Source organism: Stigmatopora nigra, chromosome 7, assembly GCF_051989575.1.
Source record: "Stigmatopora nigra isolate UIUO_SnigA chromosome 7, RoL_Snig_1.1, whole genome shotgun sequence".
NCBI lineage: Eukaryota > Metazoa > Chordata > Actinopteri > Syngnathiformes > Syngnathidae > Stigmatopora > Stigmatopora nigra.
In genome coordinates, this window is record NC_135514.1 from 9,971,768 (window position 1) to 9,997,869 (window position 26,102).

Here is a 26,102-nt window from a genome sequence, read left to right on the forward strand (position 1 = left end):
ATGTGACACAGTGCGGAAGCGTGTGATTCACGGTGTTTTCTTAAATAACATTAAACGATTTTTAATTTTTCAAACTCATTCCAAATATAATTACTTCTTGAAAATGTTATCCCTTTTTTTCCCAATTTGAGAGTGTTTTTTCGCGTTCTTCCGCGTGCAATACAGCACCCCTCTCGACCCTCCTTCCCCCACCCCCACCTTTGCTCACTTCACTTTACTTGATGACACACGACAACTTTTCTCAACACGAAAGGCTCTCGAACGGACGTTTTATTCCTCTTTGCGGGTAAGTAACCATTTTTATCACAGACACAATGAACTGCGTTTGTGTCAATGTATAAAAGTGATAAATAGGTGATCGCGATCCTTTTTTTTTACTTGTTTTTTTTTTTGTCCGACAAATCCCCCAGCACTGTAACGTTGCGCCGACCAGGGGGCTCTCATCGGACTACATCGCCTCCTGCGGCGGCTTTATTTTATTCAAAACAACCCCTACGGCGCGTTTTAATGACTCTTTTCATGCCATTGAGCACATAAATTGGTGTGTGTCACGCGTGGGAAATCGTATAGGAGGGCGTTTGTGTGTTCTAGTGTCGTTGATCTTGAGATCAAACGATGTGTTGCATTTAGATTTCATAAAATAATCGGAATTAGCAGAGTTATTAAAGTTGGGAACTACACGCTTTTTGGGAGCCAGGATGATCATTTAATTTGGGTGTTTTATATATAGTGGGATCGACAGGTCCTCATCGTCATCCTCATCATCACGCCTGCCCCACTGTGGCAGAACTAAACTGCTGTGAAACATGGAATCAGTGGGCCAGACGTGGGACAGCCAGAGTATTTACCTGGACACAATTCTAAATAAAGTCAAGGATTTTTCATTAATATTTTTATTCTCCCCAACTTTACCCCCAAAAATCCAGTGCATTGAATTTTTTCTATTTACAATGAGTGATCTTTAGAAATGTGTGTTAGTTGGGAATTTAATGAAGTGAATTTTAACATTTCAAAATAATGTGATCAAATGAAAGTGAGACTGTCAATACTGCGAAGAGTAATTCCATTTTTCTTTATTTGAGTAATTGATTTTTCACTTCTTTAAGAAAATATTTTATTTTGAAACTTAAAAAAAGTAATTCACAAAAAAATATAATTGAGACAAAAAAGCCATGATGAAACATTTTTTTTTGCATAACTACTTACCAATTAGTTTGATAAATGTGTACTTGATTGAGATACAATAAAACCAACATGCTTTTTATGCACATGCAACCCCCAAGATATATAGTATACAAGATTGTTTGCAAACATTCTGTTTATATACATTTAGACTGATTCCAAAATAAAATGGTTGTTCTGTGTGGCCTAGTTAAAGATGCAGACGTGATCAATATTGTGTCTGCTTATTATTGATTGCCAATGATTTTCACTACTGTTTGTGTGCTCTCAGGAAACAACAGTGAAGCTACGATTGACAACATCCATAGTAAGTTCATCCACACTTTCATTAATCTTTGCCCACTTTAGTCATTTGGATTCCTTCTGAGTTCAAATGTTGGTGATGACTGTAACTTCCTGTGAGCGCGCAAAAGTGGCGCGAGGGCGAGCTTGTAATAACTCCTGGCCCAACAAGTGCGGGCCTGTGAGCCGCCCAAAGGCGACCTCCTCTTCCTTTTAAAGGAATGTTGCCTTTTTCATTGCACTTGGCCTCCTATGCGGTGGGTTTATACCACCAGTCGGCGTGTAAAACTCGGCCCGCTGTTAAGATAAACAGCATTCAGCAATTGGCTTAGAGATATGGCCAACTAACCTTCCTCTGGTGGGTGTTCTAAGATTGAGTTGAGGGGATATTGATAAGGGCAATATGTTGGATACATAATAACCTGTATTTGCTCAAAATCCAGAAAATAAAGATTTTTGGGGGGTAATTTGCTATTCACTTATTTGCAGATTTTTGAAGGATGCAGCCCCCTGATATTTTGTACTTTTTTCCATTTGGGTTGGAGAGGTCAAAGGGTCAAACTGCTACTGGAGTGGGTTATTTTGTTGATATTTATACAATTGTGACATGACGAAAATACTTAATTTGACCCAATATAAAGCACCATTTTAATGCAAACAACCGCACGAATGTTCTTACCATGCTTAAATAGTCATAATGCTTTATCCTGCTTTTTCCTGTTCCATTTATTGCACGGATCTAACTTGTCCATCAATCTTATTCGGTACTCTGGGCCAGTAGGAAAGTGGAAAGACTTACTCTCGTCTGTCCCAGAGTGTCTCGAAGCAGGCGAGAATGAAGTAATTCATCGAAGATCATGGTGGAAAAAAAGACCAACTCTATGGTTGGATGTTTATTCTTGCTCGTGCGCCATGTAAAAAGTGAGAGACAGCACAGAGTACAGAGCGCAATTTGTGATCAAATTTTGTTCAAATGGAATAAAGTAAAGTTTAGTCATGCCAATGTGGCAACTTTAAGGCGTAATTCAACCTTCAAAAACTAGGAGATACATCCATTGCTGAATACTTGTCGAAAGAATACGAACACTGCTTCTACGTTCCTGAGGAAATTGTAAGAATGCAGAGATGTACGTTTTGCCCTTTAAAAGTCTCGGATAGCTGTAGATATTTTCTGATGAATAGAAAATACCACAGATTCAAAATAATGTCATGGATGGATGCATACTTTTGTGCTGTTTGAGGTAAAATGATGGTTGCACTTGCCTGGAGGACTTGGGCAATGTATTTATTGACTTTTGTGACCCATCGCAGAAACATGGAGTACCATCTTTCTTTAAAGACTACTACTGAAAGTACATTTTTCACTCACTTGGCCCAAAAAATACTCTACATTTCTGTGTATTTTACTATCTTTTCTGTTCTGCTTGCAAAAAATATCAATATGATCACTTCAGACCTGGGCATATGGATGAAAAGCATATATCCAGACATCAATATTTGGTCCCACTGAACACAACTTTCTCCACGTGCCATAGAAATGTTGTGTTTTTGGCATTTGGCCAGGGTAGTGATGTAGCAGCCATGATTGCAAAAACAGCATCCACTGTTTTATGTTGGCACTATGTAAAACCAAATGAACTCCAGACACATGCAGCAGACTTATAAATAAACGACTCAGTGTCCCATATGCTAGTGGAGTGTATGTGTGTTTGGCCTCGGCAATTAGTCCTTTACACACACACGGAAACAGTTAGACGTTGGGTTTCGGGAACTGCCAATCCGTGCCAGTCGATGGCTCCTGGCCTATCAAATGTTTCCATGGAGCTAGTGACCTCCATGTAGAGAGAGAAGGGAGGGCGGTCTGAGAGTGTAGTGGGGGTCGATGATCACAGAGTTGAGGGAGAGTGAAATGTTTTCTGGATGGAAGAGAAAAAAGAAGGGAAAATGGCTAATCCGCAGTCCTAGAAAACCTTTGGTGGGCAACATGAAGTCGTGCCAATAAATATGTCAGCGCAAGCAAGTGATGTAGAAAGAAAAGGGCTAAGCTTTAATCTTGCGTTAGCTGCCACGTAATGCTAGTTAAATGACATAATTGGCCCTTGTCTGCTCGCCATGAATGCATTTACTGTGGTTAAGTAGTGTGTGTGTGTGGAGGGGGGGCTGGCACAAAAGCTTGTACTTTGTTTGTTTGCACTGGAGGTGGCAAGAGTGGAGGAGGAAAGTTGGGAGGGTTAAGCAACCATGCAGAGAATACTTTCCTCTACATATAGTCATCTTTTTAACGTTTTAATGTAAATATGTTGGGTTTTTTTAACATAGCTTTCAAAAACATGTAGTCAACTGTGGTCATATTTTATTTCCAATGTTATGTGTATACGTTGTTGACCTTTTTAGGGATTTTAGGTACTTTTGCCAGGTATACAGTGTGGTATTTAAAAAAAAAAGTTTCATATACATATTTATATTTGTACAAAAAACGTATTTTTTTAATTGGCCTCTGGCGTTTGCACTGTTTGGAACAGCACAGGCGTCCCTAATGCAGTGTCTCGTGAGCGACCCCACGGCTCGTGCTTTGTTGTTTGCCGGCTGTTGGAGCGGTGATGAGATTTCTGGGATAACTTTGCCCTTTGTGTGGCGCTCACCAACAGCAGCGAGCACGCGGGCGCCGCGTTTGTCAGTGGGGCCGCCATATCCCCAAATGGGTCATCCCTCCCCCGGGCCCAGGGGTGGGGGGGTCCGTATTGGTCCCCTCCGAGTGCTTTCTGAAGTGACATTACAAGGCTAGTGCAGGATACAATTCCTTTTATAGTCTCCATTGCTTGTAGCAAGCAGACTTTTCTGGATTTTTCAGAGATGGAAGGCTTTTTTCCTTTTTTTTTTTTCCTCCTTTGTTCAATTTTTTTTTTTTTTTTATTTCCTTGAGTAGATGACTTTGACCAGAGCAATTGTTTTTCTACTTTTAATGGACCCTATTACTCTTTTGTAGCAAAGATTAACCAACTGTGGAAAAAAAATGGCTGCCAAGGTACTTCCAGTAAGAATTTTTGGCTAAACAAGAGCCTGTGCGGCGGCGGCGGCAGCAGCAGCAGCAGCAGTTGGCGTTTACTCCGCTACCGTGTTCGCTGAGCAGAACCCTCGCTCTGCACGAGACAGGAAACAGCTGCACTTGTGAGAGATGTTTTCTGTTGCCCCTCATTTTTTCCCCTCAACGTGAGCGAGTTTCTTTTAAATTGCCTGTCTGACAGCTGTGTGCTCCTTTGTTTCCTTTTAAACTCTCCATTAGAGCACTTGTTGTCAATTTGGCCATTTGGTTTTAGTCCACGCTTTCAGTTGCAAATACAACATTGGAAGGCTAAACTCTTCATTCATATCTCAACTATAATGATAAGCATATCCATCTTTTTTAATTTTAATTTGATGTATTATTTATTTTTTTGTAATATTTTAACTTCTTTTATTCTAAGTATTTTTAAGCAAAATTCGGCATAAACAGTCAAATCCAATTCACAAGGTAATTCAGCTTACGTCTCCAATTTAGGAATGGAACTAGGTTGTAACTCAATAAATAGGCCTGTGAAAGATAGCATTGCATCTCATGTTCTTATAGAACTTTTACCAAATTTACAATATTCTCATCTTCATTGGTGTATAAAAAATAAATTACATTACATGAATTGAGCGAACACTACTTGGCAGCTCCTCTTATGTCACTGCTTCTCTGTGATGGGACACTCAACATAAAAACATTAACAAGCACACACACACATACACACAGGCAGCAATGTGTTTTCACTGAGGTGTTGGCTTACGTCACCTCTGCCAGCTGCAGCCAAAAGGCATTTGTTCCACGGTGCAAGCATTTAGTGTGTTTGTGTGTGGAATAGAGTGTTTGTGAGGACAGGACATTGTTCATGTTCAGATGCTTCCTTGGAAGAAAAAAAACATCCACATTTGCAGGTGATCCCCCTACTTTTTCCTGCACTTGACCCTTGTTTGTTCTTTTTTTTTTTTTTTTGCTACCTCTTTTTTCTTCCCCATTTTTCGTTTTCCTCCCTTTCTCTGTGTTTAGTCTAATAGTTGACAGGGGGGTCTCCACCCTGGAGGCACAAAGTCTTGGTAGGAATTAAAAATAATCTTGTATGTAGACTAAACTCCCAGTTTTTATATGCTAATGTATTTATCTACCTATAAAATTAGTTTAAACATTGCTCAAAATTTTTATCTAGTTCAGGTTCAACTGATGTTAAGCAGATTTTGGTAAATAATCTCGCCCTCAGCAAAATTTTACGAGAATTACAGCATTTTTTTCTTTTCTTTTTGTTCAGTCTTTGTCTTTCAGGCCACGTACGCTTCTTCATTTGGTCGTCAGCAGGTTTTGTTGTGGTGTCAACTTCCTGTGCCGCTTCCTCATGTCACTGCAGAGGCCGGGCTCTCATACCTCTCACCTCACACCTTTTCCTCCCCCCTTTTTCTTTCATTCCTTCTGTCTGGCTTTCCCTTTCTTCCATCTGATGGCGATGGTAGGAAATGGTTCTGATAGCTTCCTCAGGAAATTACACCCTCTTCCTGTCTGTGCGCCTTGCTACCTTCCACTCCCCTTGTTCACTTCTCCCCCTGTAAGCCTTGTATGCATGTAGGGGGGTCTGCTGTTGGGAATCCCCCCACCGGTTGATAATTAGCCCGTGTGGCCGGATGAGCGCGACGAGAACGCTGCTGCCATTAGCCGCCGTCTATTTTTGGGCCACCGCCCCTGGTCTAGAATAACAGGACAGGACGTGGGCTCCATTGTAAGAGGTGGACGATGACTTGATATATCCACAAGCCCAGGTGCACCTTGGAATGTATCAACCATTTCCATCCAGCCCATGAGGAATGCCCTTTTTTTCTGCTGCACTGAGTCAGACCTCTTAAAGTACCCTTGGCTTATGAGTTTAATCCATTCAGTGGATAAACTTGTAGCTTTTTGTTCTCATTGGATCTGTGGAATCAAAGACGTTTTGATGGTGTAGTGCAGGAGTCGCGAACCTTTTCAACAGAGAGAGCCTTAAACAATTTATACTTTCAAATATTTTGCCTTGAGAGCTATACACCGAATTTAAAAGTAAACATACATGAAAATATGTACATTTTAAAAATTCATTAAGTAGACAAGGTCTCCTAATGGTGCATTTTGGAATCAACTCTCACTGACGGTTTCCATATTTTTAGCTCACAGATTAGCAGAGAGCCATATGCACCCATCAAAAGAGCCACATATGGCTCCCGAGCCATAGGTTCCCTACCCCTGGTGTAGCGGGAAGTGGATGTCCCAGATGAAAACTCACTCAAGTAGGGAGGGTGGGTTCAATTCCACGTCTTAAGACCTAAGACGTGTTATGAACCCAGAAACACTGCATTATAGACTTGCCAGTAGAGGATTTCATCTTTCACCGAATGAAATATTTTGCAGGGATGGAAAATAAGTCATTATTTGCTTGCAATGACACTTGAAAATAGGTCGATTGTGGCTTGTTAGTTATATACAGATGCTAGTGCTCAGCATGCAATTTGTCAATACTTGATTGTTGCATGCATGTAGCCAACGCAATTTTTTTTTCGTCAGAGTGCAACGGAGCAAAACATATGGATCCAAATTACATGAATGATGATGAATCAATCAAATGAAAAGCATTCATTTATATTGTCGTACAATGTTGCATAGAACACTTTTCCCCATTCACCATTCATGGTAAGTTTGCATTCAATTGCCTGCCTTTTGAGTCCATTAATGACTGACATGTTTTCAGGTTTTCTTTTTAGTTGTCCCAACAGGAAACGCATGTGTATCGATATTATAAATATTTTTTTTGTCGTAGTACTTTGTTGAACATTCAAGACGTCTAATTGATTGTGTAGCCTTTGTTCTATTGCTTCCTAAGTAGTTTTGGACAGCAGCCTGGAAGACTTTGGAACGCTGTTGTAAAGAGCAGTTGTCCTAGACACAAGCACACACTCTAGCGCCCCACAATCACATTGGAATGGCCCCCTCCCACATACGTGGCGGGTCTTAACTCTCGCATACACACAAATACACAGAAACACGTACGCTTGATGGCTATCATTAGATTGATGCCACCTGACACTTAGTAAGAGCTGGAATGTGTTGGCTGGGAAAGCAGCAAAACCCTTTACCCCCCAACTCTTAAAAACTTGCGAAGAGCGCAACAAAGTTAAATAATGTTAAGCTAACATGGCTACCTAACATTACCGACCTCCACCGCTTGTCACTGGGTCGTTCAATGCGTCAATCTAGCGTACGGTTTGCATACTGCGATGTAGTACTCGAATTTGACTCGAGTCAACGCATTGCTTATATGATGCTTCTAAAATCTCTGATTGGTTTGCGTAAGACGTTCGTTGCATGCTGCCATGTGAAGCGTTACTGATTAGTTAGTTAATTGAACAATTAGTTGATAAATGAGCAATTGTCTTCAACGTTAATGACTTTTGATGTAAGTAAACAACCTTGATTTTTAGATGCTCAAATGTTAGATACCACTATGGTTAGGGTTGTTGATTTATGACAAAAATAGACATTTTGGCAGATGAACAAAAAGCCTTAAAGACCTATTCAAGCCATTTTGTTTTTGATGTAGCCATTTTGGGTAAATTTGACTGTTGACTCTCGGAAAATTCGGCCAATTGAGCTCCAGTCGGAAGCATGTTACGTAGACCGCCCTGTTTGTTTTACCCGGCTGTCAAATTATGGCAAGGATACAAGGGTTTTCCAGGAAAACATTAGGTACAAGGTCCTTTCCTGACTTCAGTAAACGTTTACAAACTTACCTTGCTTTTCAGTGATCCAGTGTTCTCTCTCTATTTGAGAGAGACTCTTAGACTGCTCCTTGCTGTTATTGTTTGCACTTGGTAACATGGGCGGCGTTTGGTTTGGTTAACCCTTCCCACACGTGTGGCTCTGAAACTGGGCCCGTGGTCAAACCCACAACCCACTCCATGATATCATGAATGAAGGCATTCTTTTTCCTCTCTCGCTCAATGGCTTAGTTTCACCTTGCCTTGCTCAGTCAGAGCTCTGTTTCGCTGGCTCAGGCATCCGCACGAACTCACCTTGACCCTGAAAATTTGTCATCTCTCCCCTGGCTGCCCGCTGAACACTGCGTTGATACATTGGCGTCTTCTTTCACCATAAAACTGAAAGTGAGCGTCTGCATGAGTGCCCATCCTACAGTACAGTTCATTCTGTAATGCCAAGTGATTTAATTTCACAGTGATTGTCCTTGTGGGAAATAATGGAAACACAAATAATCACTCCATTCATTGTAAGACTTCCACTGTGCACATAAAATCTACAAAAAAATCACCTATGCAATTGTGAGCCTAATTTGATGAATTGCAGTTTTTGTTTCCAAATTGTTTGCAATAGTTTTCTTCCTGTTTAGTCTGTATAAGCCTCCCTCCCATCAGTGTTCCAGCAACACAATGCACTTACACAATGAATCCTTAATCAAACTGGAATCATTTGGGGAGTCCTTTCTAAAAGCCAAGATATGTCCCGCCCTTGCAAATGTAGACTCCTTGAAATGTTAAATTTTTTTTAGCAAAGGTCTTCATCTCATGACACATTTTAGGCACTTTATTTTCTAATTTGACTACAAAGGGCAGGTCAAACTTTATTTCATTTGGTGCGATCCAATTAAAAAAAATGGTATTTGGTTGTTGTTTTTTTAACTGATGGTTTTTACACAATGGCTCCAAACTAGTAAATATTAGTATTACATTTGTTGGTAGTTGCCATTTTAAGTCCAGCAAATATATACACATTCAGATCAATTTTACAAGGCCTGAAAGCTGTCCCTCCCATTTTATCTATTTTATTAAGCATATCCACAGCTTTTGCATACAGTTTAACAAACGACTCAACCATCTTTCATAAGTTACACCACCCATCTTTCTCTTGTTATTATAAAAGACCAAGTCTGATATGTGGCTTTTTCATGTTTAGTCTGCATAACCCTCCCTTTTTAGTCAGTGTTTCGGCAACACAATGCTCTTACACAATGAGCGCTTAATGAACTGGAACCACTTGGGAAGTCATTTATAAAGGCAAACACTCACTTGGCCCACAGTCTCTTGACCTTACCAGAAAAGGCTCGTCTCTCCGGCCCAGGCGGATCACGTAACCGCACAGAACAATGACCTTGGCGTGCAATTAAAATGAGATAATTTGACAATGGAAGAGAGTGCTCATAAAGACACCACTTTATTCCAGTAAGGAATTGACTTTGCCCGTTACGCTCACTCCTCTGTGATGTAGTTTCATTAGTGAGCGCTAGTATGTTGTCTCAGCCTGCGTCTGCGCACTGCATAAAAGATTCTGTGTCTTTGCAGAAGGTGAATGTGTCAGCCATTTTTTCCTAAGCATGACTGAAACCTGCAGTGTAATTATTAATACATTTAGAACTGCATCAGGCCCTATAGAGAGCTTTCATTATTCAATAATTCCATCTGAAAATCAGATGGAAAGGGAGAAATTATGCGGTCAACCACAAGCCAAAATGTTGCAGTGATATTTTTTTTTGCTTTTCGAACTTTGTTAGCACTCTTTCGGCGGTAGTCATTCATTTTTTTGTCCTGTAATGTTAAACATGCCAAATGGAAAGAAGGGGTCATTGTAGGGAATTTATTCTTGAGGGGTACATGCTCAAGGGCAAGCAAACCGACACCTCAAGCAGCAATTACAGTGTGTGCCCTGTTATATTAATCTTTTTTATGGGCTTTTTACCGTAAACGCTCTCACGAAAATGCCTTGCCAGTTGCAGATCCACTTGATTTGTGACCTGTTTTTAAGATGACTTTGTCTAATTTGAGCATTATTTTATTAGAAATGTGTCTTAATTAAAATGCATTTAATGACCATTTATTTAGCCGTTCTATTTAAGGTTTTCCAGAAGTAAAATTAGAATTTCTGGATGGGGTTTGTCTGTTCTAAAGTGTACGGTGAACTACACTGGACCAATTGGTAAAAGTGTTTCATTTCCATGTCCTTAGTCAGAGCATGTTGAACTGAATTTTGGTTGTGGTTGTGTGTCCACAGCGGGGCGAGTGTGGCGCTCAGTGCTCGGACCCAGCCATGAACATCATCGGGGCTGAGGACGAGGACTTTGAGAATGATTTGAACGATGTGGTGGATGAGAGGTGCTTGTTCAGCAGCATCGAAATGCTGAAAGAGCGGCCCGCCCACCTGCTGGTCTTCATGCAACATGTCATCCTCCAGTTTGACCCTGCACCACTGGTGAGATCTTCATTTTATACATGTTTTATGGTATATTTATCTTCATTTTCTCCTGCTAATTTATGAAAAATAATATATTGTGTGCACATTAAATGCTCTTAACCCAAAACAGCAATAACATGCATACTGTTCAGTATTTTTGCTCCCATATTGTCATCACATCATTTCTTTGAAATATTATGATATAATTTTAAGGCTATGAAGCCCAACCCTAGATCCCACCGATAAAAACAAAACAAATCACCCACCGATACTGTGGTTTCAAACAGGTAATTCTTCAATGTCTGCATGTGAATGATAACAAACTACTGGTCTTACAGTTGCATATCTTTTAAGCACAGTGCCCACTTTTTGAGGAAATGCATTTCACTTAGTAAAAGCCCCTAGTTTGTGAGAAATGCATAAACGTGCACTTTTTCAGCCACAGAAGTTTGCAGACACAGCAGTGACCCAACCCTACTTGTCCGACACACTCGCTCCATTAAACACAACACTTCCTCTTTCTCATGCGTACAGTATCTGAAGAACGTTTGTTTAGGCTTGATCATGGTGACTCAACCTTCATGTCGTTTGCGTTTCCTCTCGCCCACTCAAACAATCCTCACAAATTTTCATGCACTAAAATATTCCAATTTCGTTTTGCATGTGTCTCCTCTCTCAGCTTTGTTACCTTCACGGTGACCTCTTAAAGAACCTCAATGCCAAAGAAACCAAGAAGCAATTTGTGGAATTTTACAACACTTTCTTGGACAAGGGTGCAGTAAGTAGAATTGCTGTTAACTATGTGTTTGATGCAAAACTGTTGGTTCAATTTTAGACCCACCTATAACATGCACCCACACAAAATTATCAAACGTTCCAATTGATCAACTACTTTAAAATCAATCTTGACCACATTTATTTTACAGGTTTCTGACCAATTTATTAAAAAAATGGCAAAACTAATAACAAAGTTCCTTTGTTGTCTATTAGTGATAATAGTTATTGGTGTCTATTTTACTATAACTGTCTCATAGTTGTTTTTTTTAAATGCACTGCTATTTGTTTGGTTAATTTGTCTTTATTAACTACAGTTGAGGGCAATTATTTCAAATGAGAGTGGCTGGCAGCATCAATGGCTCTGAAACATATAATTCCCTGTCCAACTTCCCAGTTTGAAGTTGAATTGAATCTCTGTGGCTTTTTAAAAAATGATATTCTTTTGGGCAACTAGGCTGAGCTTTCAAATCATTGTCAATGAGAAACCTTATATAAATACATTGACTTGGTCAGGACTTGTTCACAGATCCAATTAAGTATATTAAGTATCTAATCCTATTGTTTTTAGACCCGTCAACTTCCTGCTCAAGTCGTGGGAAAAACTTTTGTTCATCCTTTTTTTTTAATACTGTTTCTGATTGGACTTCAAGACATTCATTCTTTATATTGAAGAGACCTCTTGTGGCGATGCTTAGACACTGCTTACCGTGTTGTTATTTCAGATTCTCAGAGTCCCAGTACCTCCTGCCATTGCCATCGAATTGGGTAAGCAATACTCATTAATGCAAATTGGGATAATTTTGTCACATATGCTCATAAAATGCTCGCTCCTTTCAGACCGAACGCGACCGGACATGCTGTCAGAGGACCTCCAAAGACACTTTGCCTACGAGGTCCAGTTTGAGCAGGCCCCCGAGGTGGCTAAGCAGCTGGAGGACTTTAGGATAAAGAGGAGGATGGGGATGACGCCCAATGAGGCTGAGTTGATTGACGTGGAGAGTCACTACCCCACCGACCGCATCCCTACAGAGATGAAGGAGAAGTCAGTCGCCGAGAACCTGCTGGACAAGATGTCTGAAACGCAGTGAGTGTGATGATACCAGTCATTATGTCTGACAATCTAAAATTTGCAGAAATGCAGTAATGCTTGGTTGAATGTGAAATCTTGATTACCATGTCTGACCGAGCAAAGAAAACATCTAAAATTTAAAATGTTCATACATTTGTAATAATAAAAGTAATGGCGTCACTGATTACAAAATATTACTACAGTCATACTTCTAGAACTTTTTTTCGTAACTTGAAAATTTCGTAAGTAGAGTTGTACTTTATATGTAAATACTCTCATTCGTTCCATGGTCCTAAAACAACTACCAACTAAACCCTTTAAAATTTGTCAGTGTCCCAATTTTGTATAAAAGATATGAGGAAACACACAAATGAGAGAAAAATATAATGAAATGATTCATTAATGTCTTAATGTGTTCCCTCTAAAGCCGTTATAATGGAGAAGTGATACCCATGTTTGTCTGCCAGATGGCGGCAAGAGCCCGTTCTACCATGGCCAAAAGCCGTCCACTTTGTAGTCCTACATTTTAGACTTTTTCCTGTGTGTGTGAGAAAATAGGTGCCGTGTTGCAATTGTTTAATAAGGAGGTGGCCAGGTATGTAAGGAGAGAATCTTGAAACATTGATAGTGGTTGTTGTGAGACAGCCAATCAAATTTAATTGAATGCTTTTATTGTCATCACATGAGATAGAATGAGAGGGATGAAATGACACATTATCATTCCTTATGTGTTTTCCCTAAACGTTTAGCTAGAATGTATTAGTATCTGCCTGTTTATGCTACAGAGTTCATTTAAAATTGCTAATGGAATTATAGTGCAGCTTTCATTTTTGTAGTCTTTAAAACAAACAACAGCACAAAGCCAAAGAAGAAAGACCAGACTAATCTCAGAAAACGTTTTTCACCACTGTAATCAGTCACATGACGACCATTATGAGACGCATATAACAGCGGATTTAAGACCATTCAGCTCAAGAGTTGAACATGGAGTCAGTCAGCCACGTGCAGTTGCCACGCTGGCAGGAAGGCTCTAGAGCTGGCATGTGGCCAGTGGGAGGGAGCACTATTCACAATTAGGCATTAAGGCCGTATGAAAAGACCCCAAAAACATTCCAATTCCAATAAATAAAATAAAAAATCACAATCATAAAAATCTGTTTTTTCAAAAACTTTTTCAGATTCTTTAACTTCACATGTTACATTTTAAAATATGTAACTTTTCTTCTTAAAATGTACTTTTATTCCCTTCACAACTAATGTCTCCTAGAGCTTCACAGCCCCACAAATCAAAACACAGCAATCCCTGATATCATAAACAACATTTAGTTACAACTTGGTCTTTTACAATAATGTATTATTCTTTTCAATGTGGCTCTAACACGCCATGTTAAACAACTACAAAAGGAAAGTGACGTGCCAAATTCTAACTAGTGCAAGCAAACGGTCAACTAATGTGACCGAACCTTGAACAACGGCCACGTCGGCGTTTCGGATGTCAGGATGGCCTTAACCTGAGTGATAACCAAGCATTCGGAATGTTATCTTACTCGTATTTGAACTGCTCATCGTTGCTTAGCATCCAGTCTGAATTGATCATGTCAAACAAAGCAAGAAGCAGCAACTTCCCCCTTGTGAACATCCTGCCAAGTCAATCGTAGAGCTCTTTATCCCCTGAGAGACAATCAAATAATTGTATCATCTGTTAAGCATCGCACGTGTGTACCCGCTCACCCCTCTTGAGAACAACCTTTTGATTGGATGAGGCGGGGAAATCCCAAGGAAAGCCCTCCCATCCTTTGTGGTGACAAGAGACAAGTGTCATGTTTCCGCTGTCTTGCCTACATGTTGCATCAGACTGTGAAAAATGCATAAATAGCGTTCTACTGAACTCCTCAGCATTCCAATCTCATATTCTTACAGAAGACACTTACTTACTCAACTTTTTTTCCATAATACCTCACAACAAATTTCGCTCATTTTCACCATTTACATTTTAGCATTCACATAGCAGATAGCAGTGCAACTTTGTATGCGTCTAGTATTTCGTTTTAGATTATTTTTTCGTTTTTTCTTTTTTTTTTTTTTAAACCTCTTTTAAATTAGAATATGTTCAAAAGCTTTAGCTGTGAACAAACTAACAAAAAAGTCAGCTTTGAGTTGGATCACGACAAGCATAGTAGTCGTTTTAGATTCCACCGGCCGAAGAGACAAATATTGTTGTTATTCATCAGTTGCCCGCGAGAGGAAAAATGTTTCTTAAAAGGAAGAGGTCAGTGTGCTTTTGATGCCCATTTTCTGCCCTTCTGTAAACATTTTCTTCCTTTTTCAGACCCACCATAGTCTCGGATGAGGAGAAATGGTGAGTTGAATATGTTTTTGTATTTCACTGGTGCAGAAAGTCTACTTTGAGAGTTTATTTGCATGCTTTACTTAAGATTGGGGTGTGGTCAAACCTCAATGAAAGTATTCCAAAAGAAGCCTTTGTATATTTTATCTTCTCATGCATGTACAATGGTTTTTGTTGTTTTTTTCGAGGAAAAAAAGATCTGTAGGCATTCAAGATTTTCTGAAAGAAAAACCTGTTGACACTCCCAATTTCAAAATTGACCCTGATAAATGTCCATCAGTTTAACAAGGAGGGCTGAAAGCAAATTATCCATCTACCGTATTTTCACAACTATAAGGTGCACCGCATTATAAGGCGCACCCTCAATGAATGACATTTTTTCCATATATAAGGTGCACTGTATTATAAGGCGCACTGTCTATTTTGGAGAAAATTTTAGACTTTTAAGTGCGCCGTATAGTCATGAAAATACGGTACATAAAATATTAACTGCTTTTATTGTTGTGTTTTTAGTCAGTCCATCTTTTCAGCAGTGGTCTATTATATGAAGCACCTTGGGGTGAAGAGCAGGGCTGTGGACAGCAAGAAGTCCCGAGGGGGATTCTTCCGCAGACAGTTAGTCAAAGTAAGAGCAGGAATCCCTTTCCCTACTGCACAACCGGTGTCTGCTTCCTTCTCACGCCATCTTCTTTCCACAGAACAAAAAGGATGAGTCCACAAAGACTAAGCCCAGAGGAGGCTTCCCTGGGATCCCCAGCTGGATTGCTGGCAACCGTACGTATTAGCAACTTGGCTACTATCCTCATGTTTTGAAGCGTTTCGTGAATGACAGTCTCTCTCCTGTTACAGCTGAGGTCAAACCTAAAATGGAAGCCGAAGGTACAAGTCGCCCCAAGTGCTCGCTCCCCCTTTCCCCGTTTATTTGTACAGTGAACCCCTGTTTATCGCGGGGAGTATGTTCAGGAGGCACATAGTAATTTAACCCCTACTATAATTTTCAATATGATAAAGTCACTCAAAATCTACTGTAATATTTTTTTACTAAAGCACCTAACAATTTTCACATAAGTAAATACGTGAATTTTTTTTGAAAGCATAATATTCATTATTTGACCATATTTTTTCCCTTAATCTGTAAATTGCTCAACACACTTAAATCAATGCATCTTTTGCTGCTAACCTTTCTTAGTTCAAATAGATTCAACCTTAATCTATTCCTATATTAACTAATGACTTAAATGATTTATTTGCACCTGTTTCCGTGTAATTTTCATTCTCAAGCTAGCCATTCTGCCCTCTAATTACTATAAATACCACAGTATTTGGTGAAATATTAGACTAAAGGTGCTTCCGCATCTTTTCTTGTTATAGTTTTTTCAATTTTATAATTGGATTTCTCCCAGTAGAGTCCTAATTTGTAGTACCAGGTAGTACAATACTGTAAATTCACTCTTAGTTGCAAGTGATGAACTGCGATACAGGAAGGGTTCACTGTCAACAATAGCTAGACGTACTAATCAACCCACGAGCATGTGTGCATGTCCCTAATCACACTAGGAGGGCCTTTGTTCACATTTTTCATTGTGTGTTAGGTCAGTTCTAGGTTGAGTTGTGCACCTCCAAACCACACTAACCACACATTCTATGTTCATTTTGTCACTAAACGAGGTGGATGTCTGGCTACGTTTTTTGTTGTTGTTGTGGGTTTATCCACTAACCCTCTCAAACTTCCAATTGCTGACATTTTCTTCTGCTCTCTAGCGGACAAAGAGAAAGGGAGTCAGGAGAGGAAGGGTCCGACGCCCAGCCGAGGCTCCTTCATCGACCCGGCGGCGCCCATCCTCCCCGGCAGGAAGTCGGGGTCCAGCTCCGGAGGAGGCGGCTCTACTCCCTTGCCTTTAGTGGAGATCACGGATGGCTCGGGGAACAACGTTAGCATGAGCAACAGCCCCGAGGCTCTGCACCCTGATGGTAAGTTTGTTAATTGTCAATGTTTTTTTTTCACAACTTGTGATACATCATTATTTTTTAAATCTCCAGGCCTTTCCGGCAATCGTACGGAACAACTCGTTTTGTCAGAATGGACCGACGTGTCCCCTGTTAGCCCGGGGGGCTCGCTGGGAGTTGGGGAGCCTTTCTTGAGTGGTGACACCCCTACAGAAGAGAGCCTGGAGAAAGACAGGTGAGGGGAAGAAGGTATTATATTGTCAAATAGTATTTACCACCAGACAAAGTCAAATAATGTGTGTTGATCCTCAGCCTGAGGATGTCTGTCCCTGCTGTGTGCTAGCTTTTTGCGATGTTGCCCCTGACATTGAAAAAAACAACAACGTTCCCTTAAGTCCTTTGCTGTCTTTACTTCTCTTCCTTCACTCTTTTCATTTTGTCTTGTCTTTGAATATTAAAAGCTGCACTTTTGTTGCCTTCTTAACATCACCTGTCAATCGTTTTGATGCAGAAGTGCAGTTTTGTCAGAAAATATTGTCATTTTTTGCAACCAGTCTTGGTTTTGGATTCTAACGGAGACATTGAATTTGAATATAGCTGCAGCTGTTTATTGCGTCTTCCTGTTTCCCCACACGTACAGTAGAACTTTCAAAGTTAAATTGTTCTTTGTTAATCTACTGTACCATACATGTATTTCTATAACAGGCACAGCAAAGAAAGATGTGTTGAGTTTGCTGCCTTCTGCTTATTTTGCATGTTTGCCTGCTCGGGTTGGACACTTTTGTCATGTTGGTCTCCCTTCAGTGTGCAGTTCCGTGTGATACCAGCAGGTTGTGCTGTACAATATGACAATTCACATGTATTTCGCCAAACTTACCATCACAGTTATACCTACTTACCGTCATTATCAGTTACTATGAACACAACAAATTGACCTATCTTCCAGTCTGTACACTTTTTACGCTAAAACGGCGATTGAGTCGCAGTATGCATCGCCAAGATGTTAACTTTGTGGTGTCCCGTGTTTTCACAGACGCAAGACAAGGTGGGCTACTTGACCGAGTCGCGGACAATTCTTTGGGCACACACAACATGCGCACACACATATTTACACACTCATTGAGTAACACAATTATGAGTTAAGTATTGTTTCCATTGCATAGATTTATATGCATGCTATATATATAAATATATATTTAGTACACTGTAGAACTTAATTGCTTTTCTACAATATTTTGTTATTGACTTGTATATTGCTGTTGTCCATTGATAGGAATGTACTTAAGCTTTGACTTTTGCAAGCTTTTTTCTATAATCAATAATTTACAATAATGTTGATTTTAACCAAATGTAAAGCATTGCGTTAATTCCCCTAATTTCAGAAAAGATGGTATATTTTAAAGAATAATAAATGGATTTGTTGGGGAAGCGCAGGGTCATTAGGAATATAATAATTGTTGTCAAATATTTAATTTTTTAGTTGGGACAAAAACAATGGAACAAAAAAATCTGAATTTGACTTGGAAAAAGACATTCATTTCAATGGACAACGACAATATGAAGCCTTACCTAAATGTATTATTGTCTAAAATCATGACAATTGTTTATTTCTCTGTCATTTCTCAATTTTTTTCTGTAAATGTTGTGTTTTCTTTTACCGTTATTCTTCTTTCTTTCTTAAACAATTCAACTGAACGTTTCCTATCCCCTGTTACTTTACTGCTAATTTTCTCTGACTTCTTTCTTCCTTTTCTCTCTGTCTTTTGTTCTTGTTTTACTTCCTTTTCCCCCATGTGGTTCCCATTCCCCGTCCACTTGCGTCCACACCCTCCCCTTGAACCCACAGTAAGAAGGTCACGCGTAGCGAGAGTGCTCGCGTGGACCGTCACCATTCACGACGTCGTGGCTCTTCCCGGGCCAAACAGTATCGCTCTCGTAGCGACGTGGACCTGCAGATCTCTTCCAATGTGACGACGCTCGGCCCCCATTTGTAAGATTGCACAGCAGGGATGGACAGAAGGTTGCTTTTGAAAAGTATCTTTTTTTTCAGGGATACAACAAAGCTATGGGAAAATGTTGTTAAATATATATATATTTTTTAGTAACCATTGGCAGGTTAAATACTTTTGTAGCACAAATTAAACACATTGTAGTGTAGTAAACAACTGAAACTAACTTTTAAAATGTTTGAGAAATTAAATGAATATAAATATAATCAGTAAAATAAAGTTTTTAATTTTTATATAAAATAACATTGTAAAAGCAATTGAAGAAACTGTTTCTGAAGTATACAGAATGGAATAAAAGATAAGAGTATGATATTTTTAGTTGTTAATCCTAAACCAAAAAATGTTTTAGATTCTTATGTATGGGGTAAAAGGAAAAAAAATCCAGAAAAACAGTTAAAGATTTTTTTGCTGTATTACAGCATTGTGTTAAATGACAAAACTAAAGATGGTTACTGTGTTGTGTACTACAACAAAACCATTCTATAGTTGAATTGTGACTCTCCAAACCATTCCTCTTGTCAACCAGCAATGAAGCAGGCGTCCCGGTTTCCGAGGGCTCCGGCTCGTCGCCTGCCAGCCCCGCCCCTCCCGAGGAGATGGAGCCGCGTCTTCTGGAGTTTGAGCAAGACCCGCCCAACTGGAGAGATCTGGCCTCCCCGGATGTTATGTCCAGCCTCTCCAAGAAGGAGACCAAGAGACAGGAGGTCATCAATGGTGAGAAGATGACACTCCCAAAATTCTGAAAATGGGAAAAATGAAACAATCTGGGGTCCTAAGACTTTTATTCCTTATTTTAATTCCTCTATATCTTTATGTAGAGTTGTTTGCCACAGAGCACGCACACGTGCGCATGCTCAGTGTCCTTCAGATGATCTTCTCCAAGCCCCTGGAACGAGAAGAGCTTCTTACTGCCAACGAGTTGGCCACCATCTTCCCCAACCTGGACGATATCCTTGAAATGCACTGTAAGGTTATTTTTTTTGCTACTCAAAGGTAGTCATATACAATTTATAGTCAGTAAAATACTGTCCTCCTTGTCCAGATAACTTGTACGAAAACCTGAAGAAACTTCGTCTGGAGGATAACTATATTATCAAATCCATCAGCACCACCGTCCTCAACAGAGTGAGATTACATTTCTCATTTATTTTACCCCAATTTTCAGTTTATTCTACAGTTGTTCCAGTTGAAATATATTGAACACATAATGTTCGTCCATTGTGATAAAACAAACAATACATTTGTCTGTTTTTTTCTAGTTTGAGGGCCCAGAAGGGGAATGGTTCCAGAAGCTGACAGCCCGCTTTTGCAGTCACCAGTCCTGGGCCCTTGACCAGATTAAGAGCAGGCAGAAAAAGGAGCCTCGTTTCAACTCTTTCATCCAAGTACGACGCACTTTAATTAGCAAGACAGCCATTTTAGCAGTGCCATTAAGCAGCCACTCTGTTGATAGGAGGCGGAGAGCAAGCCACAATGTCGGAGGCTGCAGCTGAAGGACATCATTCCCATTGAGATGCAGAGACTCACCAAATATCCGCTGCTGCTGGAAAACATCGCCAAAAACACAGGTGTTGTGCGAGCGTGCAAGTTTTCCCAAATAGAGAACTCTAACTGAACTGTTGTCGTTGCGCATCACAGAGAATCTCATGGAGAAAGAACGCATACATCAGAGCGCAGAGTGCTGCAGAAAGATCCTTAATCATGTCAACGAGGAGGTCAAAGTAATGGAGAACCTTCTGGTAAGAAACTAAGTGATGTTATTTAAACACGCTCATTTTATGTTAACACCCCCTAAAAGAAGAATGTAATGTTTCGTGCCCCCCCCCAACCAAAAATAGTAGTTTGATATATAATTCTGACAGTAAGCATGCCACTGCTATCCACCAAAAAAGTGTGCAATGAAACTTTATATTCTAGTCTGGCAAAAAGTATGTTTGTTAAGTTAAAAGCTCCCTGGCATCACTCCACGCCCCCTTGGGGGGGGGGCAGCCTCACTATTTGAGAAGCACTGTATTATATTAATGTTCACAAGTTGGGGTCTAATCTTGTGTTCATATTGGGGCAGACGCTCAAGGACTACCAACGCCGATTGGATACATCAGGACTCAAGCCCAGTAATGAACTTTATACAGAATATAAGGTACAATTCGGAAAAAAAAAAAAAAACATCATGAATCATTTAAAAAATTGTTGGCCAATTCAAAAATATGACGATGATCCATATTTTTAATTATTAATCTATTCTCTACCTATGGTTATTCTCCATCTGTTCTACATGTTAGAACACCGATCTGACCCAGAGAAAGATGCTGTATGAAGGCCCTCTCACTTGGAAGGTCACCAAGGAGAAGGCTGTCGGTAAGTATTCAGTAGCCATTAGGGTGAGGGGGGTTGTCATGTGATGACCATCTGGAGAATATCTGCTTTTCTGTGTCCCGTCAGAAGTGCAATGTGTGCTGCTGGGTGACCTGCTGGTTCTCCTGCATCGGCAGGATGACAAAATGGTGCTCAAGTGTCAGAGTAAAAGTATCAACGCCGTCCAGGAAGGCAAGCAGATGCTCAGTCCCATCATCAAGCTGGATTCGGTGTTCCTGCGGGAAGTGGCCACTGGTTAGTCGTATACACACAAAAACGGCAGAAGACTATAATGAAGTTGAATGTGTTTGGAAAAAAGACAGCAATATATTTGTGCCAGACTTTTTAGATGGGGATCTAAAACATGACTTATTTCTTCTTTTGAAACCTATGAATCGCTATTTCTGATTTGATGCCATCTGTACTTTGCTTTCAGATTTAAAGGCCTTTTATGTGATCTTCACCTGGGACAGCGGAGCTCAGATCTACGAGCTGGTTGCTCAGTCTGTGGGTGAAAGGAAACTGTGAGTGTCTCTTGAAACTCTGAAATAATAATCTAATAACAAAATTGCAACAAAATAGCAAATTTCTATTTTTTTCATTGGATTTTATGGATGAATTATGATTATTATTATTATTTGGAATCTTTTAGGGTACTCATTTAACTCATTAACTGCCATTGACAGTACTCGCTGCCATTTTTAAGAGTCAAATTAACTAACGCCCAATCAAAATTAATTGATGTGTCAATAAATATACGTGTATATCACTCAGTTTAATAGTGTATAATCACATACAGACTATAGTTAAGTTCTGACTGATTAGGTATTCATTTATTTATTCTTTAATGCAAAAAATATCATTCATCTTACAATATCTTTATACTTCAGGATAAATTTAATTGCTGGTAGCCTTTTACTCGTTCACCGCCATTGACAGTTATAGACAATATCTCCATTTGAACTGGGGTGGTGGTGGTGTGTGTACAGGTGGACTAATGTTATCAAGTCAGCTGTGGATGATCTGAAGAAGAGTGGTGCGCCCATGAGGATCACACTGCCACCTGGAAGTGGAGCAGGACTTTTTTCTTCCGGGTATGTTGGGTTTATTCTGTATTACTATTATACATATATTTGTGGTAATTTATTTCTTTGTTAAATCCTTGTTCTTATTAGTCCTAAAGTGCTTGAGGTCATAAACAATCTTCAAGTCCTCTCTCACCTGGACTTCTTATCCAAGGATTGTTTATACCGCAACTCGCCCAATCTGGGGCTTCGAGATCGGTTGTTCTCTTTTCCAACGGAGCCAGGGTCACTGGCCAATAACAAATATGTTGTTTCTGCACTTCGCTCTTTCTTTATGTAATTGTTATATGATTGTTAGGTCAAATGAAGGCGTGATTGTTTTTATCCAAATGCCTTAAAGCCGTACGCAAAATACTATTCGAGAGGATACTTTTGAAGATGTATCTTCCCTTAAGGTTCTTATCTGTGATCCAATCTATTTATTTAAATGTCAATAATTGAATAAGATGTCTGCCTGCAGTTATTGATAATTACAAAGAAAGGTAATTATTGATAAACCTATCAGGGTAACTGAGTGCATTCGTCCCTGTGTGCTTATGCACGTCATCTGACGGTGTGTGTCCTTGTGTATTACAGACAGAGCGCTCCTCAAAGCCCCACCGAGAACAGCAGTTTAAAAAACAACACTGGTAAGACAGTGATTGCGAGTCCACATTGTTTTGCATTGTTATTTGTTGACACCCATCTCGAAGTGTGCACGCACCTTCGTGTATACGCAGATCGCGATAAGGACAGCTCCACAGATGAAAAGTCGTCCGATCCTCGGCACTCTCTGATCGACTTTCTGTCCGACAAAGGCTTCGACCTTCTCGGACACACTAACAGTGATCAGGAAAAGATGGCCGCCAACGCTCTGCAAGAAAGTGAGTTTCCGTCTAAGTGTTTTGGCGTGTTCTGTGATGTCATGACTTGACAAGCTCCTCCTGCCAAAATGTTAGTCATGTTGCTGAAAAGGCTGCTGGTCGGGAGCATCCGGTTGTCAGAGGACGGACAAAATGGAGATGACCATAATCCTGAAATTGACACCTGTCAATCAACAGGTAATTTTTGTTTATTCAAATGTGTAGGTTCTCCTATAGAATTTACAGCATACACAGTCCTGTTACCTCGCATATTTGCAAATCTGGTTTCTCTAGTTGACAGAATCCTGGAATTCGCATATTTTGCACTTTTAAAAAATATATATACATATATATGTTCTTATTCTTCAACATTGGCTCCCATTGATAGTGAAAGCACTCAAAATCTAATTGATTGGCTGTCTATCCTTGCCAATGGCAACAAGTTTGTTCATATTGTGACTTAATTTACTGGTCATTTTATCAAACCTCTGTGTCTTTAGACGAAGGCCAAGCAGCAGAAAATGAGAAGGAACATGTTGGTGCCAAAGGGGATGAAGAGGGCCTTTCCTCTGACACAGCCAGGCTAGTTCTGTCCCCGGAGAGGATGACGCAAGTGTGTCAGAGGCTCGTGAGCCTGGAGGAGCAAATAAAGAGACTTCAGGTGATTTAGTGGAAGAAAATAGCATTTGAACTCACAAGAGAGATGACTTAACTGTAGATAAATAACAAAAAATGGCCAATGGTCACGGTTATTACACCTCTGACAATAGTCTCAATTGGACTTGAGGGAAAATGACAATAAAATGGTTTGGATTTTGTGTATGTGTGTTCTTGAAGTAATGTGCAATTGATGTTCTTGTCTTTTAGACTCTTGAAGAGGAACATCACAGGCTACAGGAAGCTCTGTCTAAGTTCTCACTGGAGGGTGGTCACTTTGCCTAAGACAACACGCCAATTGTTGGCCACTTGGTGAGACAAAAAAAAACTGAAGCCCTAGCTTGCTCGTATTTTACATTTACTAAATATGTGTTTATTTTTCTGTTTTAGACTGTTTATTTTTAATTGGTGTTGGTTTGGAGTGCAAGAAGCTTTCCAGATACGTCCGCAGATCTTCCCTTAGCTATGAAAATGCTCGGACGGACACGTGCTGGATGATAACTGCTAGCGGATGAAAAAGGGGCTTTTGCGGCCAGTGCTGTGGAATGTGTGCGTATGTGTGCATGCATGCGTTACATTGCGTTTTGTAGCGTTGCGCGTTTTGTACATAGGATGAGGAAGAACCAAAAAAAAAAAAGAAAAGACACCCCTCGTTTGAGTGTTTATTTGCAGAGAGGTGCCAAAAAGACAAAAGCTACAGTATCAATACTCTTTGCTGTTTCCTAAGAAGTGCTGTTCCACACATATACATCAAGAAATCGAGTCACTTGATTGCCTAACTAATAATGAAATTACATACAAAGTTGCCTTAGTAAGTCATTGTTAAGCACTGCTATAAAAACCGAATGGTTGTATTTATTTGCCAAAGTACAACAGAAAATGCACACATTTTATTTTAATAGTTGATGGTGTGGATCGGCGTGTCCCTGTGTGAGGTTGTTTATTTTATGCAGGCTTCTTTTTGTAACGGATGTGGTTTTCTCCAGGAATAGTATCGCCCCACCAAGCTGGTAATAATGGAGAATTTGTTTTTGTTCACTGTTATTTATTCCTTTTGGTGGCTTTGGACTTTCCCCTAGTGGACGCAAAGCAGCACTGGGCCCGATTTGAGAGCGTAGATGCGAAGGCTAACATAGAATGTACGACAGATGGAATGCAGAAAGAAATTGTGGTGAGTATACTTAAAAGAGAGTAAGATGGAAGGAGATGAATGTTACCAAAATGGCTGTGAAAAATTGAGTTGGGTAGAAATTTGTAGGTAGCACTGTTTCCTTAGCTGCCCTATTTCACTCATTGATGGCAAAAGACGTCCCATCTACTTTAACAGCCTAGTTAAAAAGGATCCGATGTCTTTTGCCACCATTAATAGTGCATATACGTCAAATGGATGTGTTCAAAGTAGCCAGTATTTTTTTCAGTAGACTGACAAGGGTCTGATCATCCTGTGAATTCTTATTGCAGTCTTAATTCTTGCTGTTTTAAGGTAATCATGTGACCATGGTTACGAATAGCTGTTAAGTGATTTTGCTGTAATATCTTGAAAAAAGTAACTAGCAGACCTTTAGATACTATTTTCATAGACAAGGTGAATCTAGAGTGGAAACACTGCAGGGCCCAGTGCTGCTACACTACCAAATTAGGTTGGATATCCCCTCTCTTGTTCTTTACTAAGAGCAACATAAAAATAATTTCAATTGATGACTACATAAACACATTTAAGTGCATGACCAAAGATATAAAATGATGTGCAGTTTTTGTAGTTTTTTTTACTCTCCACAGAGCCTGGTGTGATTAAAAATAAATTAAAAAATAAAAAGTGGGTAGGGATTAGAGCAAGTATTTGATTTTTGAAAAAAAATCTTTTTAATCCTAATACCGAAGAACATCTATGCCAAATTTAACTTGATATTGCCAAAATGAAGACTTGTTCAGAATGTACTGTTATGTTATAGAAGGGGAAAGTACTACTCCTACTACACATAATCAACACAACTTTTTTTTCTACCAGGGTCATCTTTAAACCAGCCAAACAATAAGAATTTAGAGCTAGCAGCTTGTATTATATTCTCAAAATGTCTGATAGGCTTTTCTCTCTCTTCTAAGCGTTGACTATGCAAGAAATATATTGTGTATTTTGGGTTTTAATTTTACTGAGGCTGTTGAAATGATGTACACTTAAGGAAAAATGTGGTACGTTGTTTTGTTTTTTAAATAAATTGGGCAAAATATGAGTGATTTTTTTATAGTGGTTTTAGACCTTGATATGAGTGATCTGT

General features: G+C 39.7%; 1 protein-coding gene and 1 long non-coding RNA gene across 7 annotated transcripts; one reads left to right on the forward strand and one right to left on the reverse strand.

The window, feature by feature from the left end:
- The first annotated feature begins 204 nt into the window (after nt 1-204).
- On the forward strand, nt 205-26,057 carry arhgef1 (Rho guanine nucleotide exchange factor (GEF) 1). Of its 6 annotated transcripts, XM_077720644.1 has the most exons (32): nt 205-286; nt 1,454-1,489; nt 4,451-4,632; nt 10,559-10,756; nt 11,418-11,516; nt 12,238-12,280; nt 12,353-12,599; nt 14,914-14,943; nt 15,445-15,556; nt 15,630-15,705; nt 15,781-15,810; nt 16,693-16,902; nt 16,972-17,113; nt 17,912-17,923; nt 18,725-18,868; nt 19,414-19,601; nt 19,706-19,852; nt 19,930-20,012; nt 20,147-20,272; nt 20,341-20,455; nt 20,526-20,626; nt 20,953-21,027; nt 21,170-21,245; nt 21,330-21,497; nt 21,679-21,766; nt 22,232-22,336; nt 22,904-22,956; nt 23,047-23,190; nt 23,266-23,367; nt 23,670-23,830; nt 24,037-24,138; nt 24,217-26,057. In XM_077720644.1, the coding sequence occupies exons 4-31, from the start codon at nt 10,595-10,597 to the stop codon at nt 24,109-24,111; spliced, it is 3,114 nt and encodes a 1,037-aa protein (XP_077576770.1). In that variant the 5' UTR covers nt 205-286; nt 1,454-1,489; nt 4,451-4,632; nt 10,559-10,594; the 3' UTR covers nt 24,112-24,138; nt 24,217-26,057. The 6 variants fall into 6 exon arrangements, with proteins under 6 accessions (XP_077576770.1, XP_077576769.1, XP_077576771.1 ...); XM_077720643.1 differs by lacking the exon at nt 4,451-4,632 and having other exon boundaries at nt 211-286; XM_077720645.1 differs by lacking the exons at nt 4,451-4,632; nt 17,912-17,923 and having other exon boundaries at nt 211-286.
- Nucleotides 12,207-14,302, reverse strand: LOC144199182 (uncharacterized). Its single transcript, XR_013326862.1, has 2 exons — nt 14,132-14,302; nt 12,207-12,589 (listed from the first exon to the last, which is right to left on the reverse strand). It is a non-coding gene; the product is annotated as an uncharacterized LOC144199182 (long non-coding RNA).
- Nucleotides 26,058-26,102: the final 45 nt, after the last annotated feature.